The 8,870-nt window shown below is 61.4% G+C and overlaps 1 protein-coding gene across 1 annotated transcript; it reads left to right on the top strand.

Annotated features, from left to right (window-relative positions):
- Window positions 1-1,104: 1,104 nt before the first annotated feature.
- On the top strand, window positions 1,105-8,508 carry PGAM1 (phosphoglycerate mutase 1). The gene is made up of 4 exons (XM_078853899.1): window positions 1,105-1,339; window positions 5,671-5,945; window positions 7,118-7,298; window positions 7,568-8,508. The coding sequence occupies exons 1-4, from the start codon at window positions 1,123-1,125 to the stop codon at window positions 7,735-7,737; spliced, it is 843 nt and encodes a 280-aa protein (XP_078710025.1). The 5' UTR covers window positions 1,105-1,122; the 3' UTR covers window positions 7,738-8,508.
- The last annotated feature ends 362 nt before the right edge of the window (window positions 8,509-8,870 follow it).

The following is an 8,870-nucleotide window of genomic DNA, read 5'->3' on the forward strand; positions in this document are numbered from 1 at the left end:
CAGTATAGAGCCAATACTTATATCTTTAAATACAAAAATGATACACGCACACAGATCGCATAATCGTAACCAGCAAACTATAACCTTGTCTTAGACACCTCATTTGACCCTCCCCCTTTATATAAGATTTGGTGCCACTCCAGGACTTTGGTTGCAACAATGATCTATACGGTCCCAGATCATGTCAATAACGTCACAGAGACGACAAAAGTGGGAATATGACCGAAGTCTATAAAATCATGACCGGTGTGGAGAAAGTAAAGAAGGAAGTGTGATTTACTCCTGAAATGAATGGGCGGCAGGTTTAAAACAAGCGAAAGGCAGTATTTCGTCCCCCGACGCAGTTAACCTGCGGAACTCCTCGCCAGGGGATGTTGGGAAGGCCCAGGCTGTAACAGGGCTCCGAGAAGCGCGGGATCACGCCGGGAGGACAGTCGGGTGCGTGGCTGAGCCAGGCTGGGCAGGGAGGGTCCCTAGGCTCTGTCTGGGCGGCGGGTGAGGGTCAATGGGTCGCTGCCCAGCTCAGGTCCCTCCGTCTGGGGCACGGGGGGCTGTGGGCACACAGGACACGATTGGTCTGACCCAGCCTGGGCGGGCACCCCCCACACTTGGTATCTCCCTGGGCCGGCCCCCTGGGCAGCCTGTGGCTCCCCCTCCCGCCACCTGAGGAGGCTTCGAGTCGGTGAGGGAGGGTGAGAGCTCTGATTGGTTGTTCTGCCCCAGGAAACGGGGCCGTGCAGCGGAGAGCCAATCAGACGGCCGCCCCTTGCTGGCGCGTGGGGATAGGGCGGGCCGCGCCGGCGGTGGGGGTGGGGTGGAGGCCCCAGGGAGATTTCGGCGGCGTCTCTGATCCACACTGTACGGTAACAGTGTCACGGTGGTAGTGACGTCACGGCAGCTGAAGGTCACGTTGCCCTTCACGTGCGCTCCGTGCTCTTCGTGCTCCCCCGGCGGCCCTCCAGGACGCATGCGCCGCAGCGTCTTGTTCACATTGCGCATGCTCCAATTGGCCGTGGGGCTCCGGGGCAATGCTGGGGGCGCAAGGAAGAGTGGGCGCATGCGTCGGGCCCTGCTCGCGGGAAAGGCTTGAGGGCGCACGAGCCGTCGTGGGGCCAGACGCGCATGCGTGCCAGGCTCGGGGGCGGGCTCGCGGGCGGGGCGGGGTCTGGCGCAGTCCGGCCCGAGCGCGGCAGTCCCAAGATGGCGGCCTACCGGCTCGTGCTGCTGCGGCACGGCGAGAGCGCCTGGAACCTGGAGAACCGCTTCAGCGGCTGGTACGACGCCGACCTCAGCGCGGCCGGCAGCCAGGAGGCGCAGCGCGGCGGGGAGGCGCTGAGAGGTACGGGCCGGGGGGGCCCTGGGAATGGGGGGGCCGGGAGGGGGGAGCGGTACCGGGTCTGGGGGGGGCGGTGGCCCTGGGCCCGGGGGGGGGCGCGGTACCGGGCCCGGGGGGGGGGCGCGGTACCGGGCCCGGGGGGGGGCGGTGGCCCTGGGCCCGGGGGGGGGGAGCAGTACCGGGCCCGGGGGGGGGGAGCGGTACCGGGCCCGGGGGTGGGTGGGTGGGGAGCGGTACCGGGCCCGGGGGGGGGGGCGGTGGCCCTGGGCCCGGGGGGGGGGCGGTGGCCCTGGGCCCGGGGGTGGGTGGGGAGCGGTACCGGGCCCGGGGGGGGGGCGGTGGCCCTGGGCCCGGGGGGGGGCGGTGGCCCTGGGCCCGGGGGGGGGGAGCGGTACCGGGTCCGGGGGTGGGTGGGTGGGGAGCAGTACCGGGCCCGGGGGGGGGGCGGTGGCCCTGGGCCCGGGGGGGGAGCGGTACCGGGTCCGGGGGGGGGGCGGTGGCCCTGGGCCCGGGGGGGGCGGTGGCCCTGGGCCCGGGGGTGGGTGGGTGGGTGGGGAGCGGTAGCGGGTCTGGGAGGAGTCACTGGGGCAGCGAGGCCGGGGGACCGGGACCGGCAGTGCTGCATGGGGGGGTGGCAGCAGCCGAGCCCCAGCCAGAGCGGCAGTGGGAAGAGTGGAGCCTGTCAGCACCCCCCTCCCCCGGTCCATGCTCAGGGCGCCCGGCTCGGCGAGGGGCCACCCCCTGCCTGGGGGTGCTGGGCTTGGCTCTGTCACAGGAGCTGCGCAGGGATGTGCTGCTGCCAAAGGCTCGGGCTGGAGGGCTAGCTGGGAGGGCACTGCGGGCCAAGAGGACCGGGCTCCGGGGTGATCTCGGTGGCACGCTCAACGCAGGCTGTGAGTTCAGTGTGAGTAAAAGGGAGCTGATCCGTTGGCCCTGGTCTCTGCCAGGGCACAGCCTGGCCCCGTTGGAGGGGACAAGAGCCGGGCACTATCATGGGGCTGCGCTTTGGCCCCCCAGGCTGTAAAGAATCCTGCCCATAAAGGAGCTGATCAGTCTGGAGTCCTGGCTCCCATTCCCAGCTCTGCCATTGACACGTGTTGTGACTTCGGGCAAGTGTCTCATGTCTCTGCCTCTGACCACCTGCAAAATGGAGTAGTACTCGCCCATTTCCAGGGAGACTGCGGGGCTGGAGGGCTGTGAGGGCCTATGTGTGCCTGTTCTGGCCCTGAGGAGGAGTTAATCCTGGATGGATGGGCAGCCTGGTCACTGGGAGAGCCCAGCTTCATTAGGATAAAGTGTTTTGAGCCCCTCCGCAATACGGTGCGGAAGGGCAATACGTTATCTCCCTGCACAGCACTTCCCCAGCCGTGTGGTGACCGGTCCCTCCATGCCCCTTCTCTCCCATCCCTCACTTGGGGCTGCAGCGCTGTGCAACCAGCGAGATGCTCTGCTCTGGCAGGCTGCCTTTGCAAGGGCTCCTCTGTCTCGCTCTCCCTGGCGCTGAGTCATTCAGAAGTGGTGCTCCGACATGCACGTCTCAGCCGTGACTGGACGCACAGCCCTCCTCTCTGCAGTAGTGAGACCGAGCGTGCTCTGGCTGTGGGTTACAAGTGCTGGCGTGTTTCCTCCCCACAGCCCTGTGAGGGAAGCAGAGTCATTGACAGGAAATTGCAGGACCTGTCTCATCCCTCTTGCTTGCTAGACTCAAAATGAGACCATAGGCAGCAGAGTGCCTGATTTATTCCTCCTGCAGATGCTACCCGGGTGCAGCAGAATGTGATAGGTGCCGGCCCACTGTACCCGGGGGTGGGACAGAGCTTGGTTTATCTAATCACGTTGCCGGAGTGTGTGAAGCAAAAATGTCCCAGAATAGAAAGTGTCTGGGCAAATCTGTGCTGAAGCCCCTCTGGCAAGTCACAGCCCGTGCTGGTTCTCACGCAGGTTGGCCACTCTCCCCTGGACACCTGGGACGGGAGGAGAACGTGGGCAGTGTGATCCTGGGTGAGAGGAGTCGGGTGCCAGGTGGGCCCTAGCAAGCTGCACTGTGTTGCATAGCCCCCTTCCACCGCACCCTGGAACCCACTCAGCAGCCTTGCGTAACCCTATTGCCCCGTCTCCTCAGAGCCCTGGTCCTCTTCGGCGTGGGGCGTGTTGTGGGCAGGCGCGCTCCAGGGGAGAAGTCGGCCTGGCTTTCGGAGGAGCTGTATTGCCTACCAGGATGAGGGGATTTCTGAGGCAGTGGCGGAGCCCCCGGTTCCTGTCTGGGTTCCTGTCTGACTCTGGCTGCCGCTGTCAGTGTTCCCTGGAACTCAGTAACCTCCTGTTGCATGCGGAGCTGTCCTTTGTGCTGGTGCACCACTGCTGGCTGACAGCTCACGTGCCTCTGCAAGGGAGGCCCGGCCTGGCGCAACTGCCAGCAATGCATCATGCTCCCCACCGTTGCAGCTGTGTGGCCCATGTGGGGGTATGGCTTGGGCCTGGGGGTCCTTAGCTGCCCACTCAGTGCTGCGTAGGGCCAGAGCTTCAAGATCAGAGGTGGGCAAACTTTGTGGCCCAAGGGCCACATCGGAGTTGCAAAACGGTATGGAGGGCCATTTATTTAAAACAAATAAAAGGAAGTTCTTCACTCAGCGCACAGTCAACCTGTGGAACTCCTTGCCTGAGGAGGTTGTGAAGGCTAGGACTATAACAGGGTTTAAAAGAGAACTGGATAAATTCATGGAGGCTAAGTCCATTAATGGCTATCAGCCAGGATGGGTAAGGAATGGTGTCCCTAGCCTGTGTTTGTCCGAGGGTGGAATTGGATGGCTGGAGAGAGATCACTAGATCATTACCTGTTAGCTTCACTCCCTCTGGGGCACCTGGCATTGGCCACTGACGGCAGACAGGATACTGGGCTGGATGGACCTTTGGTCTGACCGTTCTTATGTAGGGAAGGCTGTGCCTCTGCAAACAGCCTGGCCCCGCCCCGCCCATCTGCCCCCCTCAGAACCCCCGGCCCATCCAACCCCCCTGCTCCTTGTCTCCTGACTGCGGGACCCTGCCCCCATCCAACCCCCAGCCTGACTGCCCTGCCCCCTATCCAACTCGGCCTCCCCCCCCCAGCCCCCGACTGCCCTGACCCCTATCCACACCCCCGCCCCCTGACAGGCCCCCCGGGACCTCCAACCCATCCAACCCCCCACCCACACCTTGTCCCCTGACCGCCCTCTCCCGGGATCTCTGTCACTAACTCCCTCCCCCCCCCATCCAACCCCCCTGCTCCCTGTCATCCCCAACCCCCTGGTACTCCACCCCCGAACCTCCGCCCCATCCAACCCCCCCCCCCCCCCCGACTGCCCCCTAGGACTTCCTGTCCCTTATCCAACCCCCCCCACCCCCTTACCATGCTGCTCAGAGCGGCAGGACAGGCTTATTTGAAAGCCTCTGCGGGGGAGGGGCTGGGGGGGCGAGCCTCCCTGGCCAGGAGCTATGGGGCTGGGTAGGATGGTCCCGCAGGCCGTAGTTTGCCCACTTCTGTTGTAGATGCTCTCATGTTGCTGAGATGGATTCAGGCCGGTGATAGAGCTCCTCTGGTTGGAGAGGGGGCTCTCAGAGCCCTCTTCTCCTCCAGCCCTGCCCTATGAACCTGCAGCTCTCCCCGTGTGCTCCCCAGAGCTTTGGAGAGGAAGCAGATGCTGCCTAGGATCTCCACCCCACTGAGGTTACATAAGCATCCTGTCTTTCCACTTCAGTGAGCTGAGCTGCCTTGTAATTGGTAGGCACAGCTTGGCCAGGCTGGGAAGGGGGGCCAGCTTGTGGAGCGGGCATGTTCGCCCTTGTCAGGCACTGGGGAGAGCAGAGGATCTGCAGCTTAAAGCCCTTCTGGGGCAAAATAATCCCTTTCTGTGGTACCCTGCGACTCGCAGGCTGGTCCATCGGGTTACGCCATCTGCTCAGTCTGAGGACAAATCAATGCCGGCCTCTGAGACCGGATGACAGGAGCTAATGTGACCTCCCAAACCCGATGCCGTGGGTAGAGCCTATTCACTGCCAGTGGGCGAAGCCCATACCTTATTACCTCTGGTCGAATCCCAAGTGCCTTGGGGGCCTGCTGGGGCTGGGCATAAAGTAACGGCTGTAGGCAGTGGCGCCCCGGAAAGGCTAAGGCCAGGGAGTTCTGGGGGCCAATGTGGTCTCTGGTGGTGGGGAAATACAGCCTGCCATCAGAGCTTGGCTTGTTGGACTAAAAGAGGGAAGTGCTCCCAGCGTGAGACTCCTGCATCTGCTCCCTCCCCTCGTTTGCATCTCGTGGGTGCTGTGTGCTGATGGCCTTGGGTTCTGATCCTTTCCAGATGCTGGCTACGAGTTCGACATCTGTTTCACCTCTGTCCAGAAGCGGGCAATCCGCACTCTCTGGATAGTGCTGGATGCCATCGACCAGATGTGGCTGCCTGTGGTGAGGACTTGGCGCCTCAATGAAAGGCACTACGGTGGCCTGACGGGTCTCAACAAGGCTGAGACAGCTGCTAAGCATGGGGAGGCCCAGGTGAAGATCTGGAGGCGTTCCTTTGACGTCCCACCACCTCCCATGGAACCGGACCACCCTTTCTACAGCACCATCAGCAAGGTAAGGTGGGCCCTTGCAACTCTGCCTTCTCCCTCTCCCCACAACAGCCGAATGGTGGGCCTCTGGGCTGGGGAGAATGTTGGCTGGCACGAGGGTCGCCGTTTTGTGGGATCCTGTGTGAACAGGGGGAGGGGGTGCTACTGCGTAGTCCTAACAGGAGCTGGGTGACATTTTTGGGGTGAATACTTTTATTTGCTGAAAAATGCAGTTTTGGGTCAACCAAAACTGCACAGAGATTTGGCAAATCGGGTTGCCCAAAAGAACTATGTGGGTTGAAACGTAGATAGTTTTGGCTTCTTTCAGAGGGGAAGCAACATAGGGATGAAATGCTTCGTTTTACCCAAAACAATTTTCAGTTTGTTGTTTTGGCAAAAAAACCAATAATTGTCGTTTTAGGACAACCCAAAATGAAGTCTTTTCCCAGTTCAGTGGTCAAACCAGTCAGTCAGTCCTTGGCCCAGCGCCAGTCCTCTTCCCATGGCTCCTGGTCTCCCAGCCTAGGGCTGGGGTGGAGGTGCACTTGGCATGGCCCTGGGCGCCTCTTCTCCCATTGTGGTCTCTGGCATGCAGCTCTGCCCTGACTCCATGTCCCCAGTAACTGTAAAGATCTCCGAAGCCAGCAGTGTGCACTGCTGGCTGGTCTTGGTCTCTGCTCGCTGTCCTGTCCCAAGGGAAGATACTGACTCCACTAGGCACTGCACAAGCAGGGGCTGGGAGCCTGTTATGCTGTTATTCGTTACAGTCCCGTGTAGCTCCCTTGGTGTTTGCTCTGCAGTGAAACCCTGCCCTAGATAGGGATCTGCAGTCCCCAGAACCCAGCTGACAGGTGAACAAATGTCTACTAGCCATTGGAAACGCACAGGAATCCAGGTGAGCCTCAGGAACTAGGAAAAGCCTTCCTGGCCTAAGCGTACTCTGGGTCACTCTGTAATGGGTTTGTTTGCTCTGCAAAGCTGGGTTGCCCCCCTCCCCGCAATAACCCTGTGGGGATGCAGACCAGGACAGCAGAGTGGTGGGTGGAGCTCCCTGCAGGAACTCCCAGTTCCAGGGCACGAACAGTAGAAGTGACCACATCGATGGGGGTAACTCACCATGAGCCCAAAGCACTTCACTAGCTAGGCATTGCTACCTGTGTCCATGGCGACTGAGGGCTGTTGGTGGTTGTTCCCCAGGACCGTCGTTATGCCGACCTGACCGAGGACCAACTGCCGACCTGCGAGAGCCTGAAGGACACCATTGCCCGGGCCCTGCCCTTCTGGAATGAAGAGATTGTCCCCCAGATCAAGGAGGGCAAGCGAGTTCTCGTTGCTGCCCATGGCAACAGCCTGCGAGGGATTGTTAAGCACCTGGATGGTACGGCAGACTCATGGCCTGAGTTGCCTGTGAATCAGTGGGGCTATGGGCTGGCTTGGCCCCAAGCTCAGCAAGGTGTCAACTCAGTCCTGGGCCCACCCCTTCTCCCCCCCAGCGACCCTCTCCCGAAGTGCTAACCTGGGGGCTGTTGCTGGGACTGAGCTCCCTGCTGCTCTTGCAGCCCCTGGGGTGGGCAGCGCCCTGCTGTAGGAGCAAGCGTGGGGCTTGGTGCGGGGTGCTCGGTGGGTGACTGTACCTTGTGTTCGCAGGCATGTCTGAAGAGGCCATCATGGAGCTCAACTTGCCCACTGGCATCCCCATCGTCTACGAGCTGGACAAGAACCTGAAGCCCATCAAGCCCATGCAGTTCCTGGGGGATGAGGAGACGGTCCGCAAGGCCATGGAGGCTGTGGCGGCTCAGGGCAAAGCCAAGAAGTGAAGGCAGGTTGTGGAGGCTTGTGAGCAGTAGATGAGCCCCCTTCCTACCCCTCCCCTGCACACACTGCCCACAGCCATAAGAACCGAGTACAGAGCCAGCTCCCTGGGACCTGCATCCCTCTGTAGACAACCCTGCAAACCCACAGGCCAGCTAGAGCCTCTCCTCAAAGATGGGGGAAGCCCAATGGCCATAGCCAGGCGGTAACCACCTCTGCCAGGCTCCAGCGAACCCTGGGCTGGACCAGTGACTCTGTAAGGTATTGGCCAACCCAAGCGTTCCCTAGACAGTCACCCTGGGCCTTCCTAGCTGTGCTTGACCTCACTGGGAGCTCTTGTCATTGTCATGAGTTTTACTGTTGCTTGCTGTAGTCATTCCAGGTGTGTGCACATGGACCAGGGAGGAGAGGTGTGAGTCAGGGACCAGTCTTGCTCTCACATGCCCCCGGGGGGTTTGGGCTGCAGGCCCCTGTAGCTGTGTTCTCGGTAGGTGGGCGTGTGCTAGCCAGTGACTGTAGCTCTCCAGGGGCAGCTCGTTAATTTATTGCCTTCAAACCACAGGCTGGGGAGGGGGTGCAGCTAGCGTCTGCCCTGCCCTCTAGAACCTCTGCTGCCACAGCTGCCCCCTCACCTGCTGTGTAGCGCTAGTGAAGATGGCTGCTGTATGCTAGCCCTGCGCTTGTCTACCTGGCACTGGCCTCGCACCGGCTCTAGTGTAACTGTCCAACAATAGCGGTTGTCTTGTTAAGTACAATAAAGGAGTGATGTGCAATAACCCCTGTGTCTGTCTCACATCCCTTGGCAGGGCCCTGCAATGATGAAACTGGGGCGAGTATGGGCATGCAGGCTCCCTGGGCACTCTGACACCAGGTACACACATGCACAGGCTAGGCCCTTTGTCTATCCCAACTGGGCCTTGGGACCTTAAAGGGTCCGTTTCCCTTTCCTCCACCTCCAGCCGTGGCACAAAGTCGATCTCCCTTTCCCTTGGGCACAATCCCTCCAGCTGCTCCTGGAGCCCAGACCCTTGGAACACTTGCTGGAAAGGAGCCGGCCCTGCTGCACTGCTGATGACAAAAGAGCAGGAGGACTGCTCATGGCTGGGCCTGCCCTGATCCACAGAGCCCCTGCCAGGGC

The sequence above is a fragment of the Lepidochelys kempii genome, chromosome 7 (genome assembly GCF_965140285.1).
Source record: "Lepidochelys kempii isolate rLepKem1 chromosome 7, rLepKem1.hap1, whole genome shotgun sequence".
In the NCBI taxonomy this organism is placed as follows: domain Eukaryota; kingdom Metazoa; phylum Chordata; order Testudines; family Cheloniidae; genus Lepidochelys; species Lepidochelys kempii.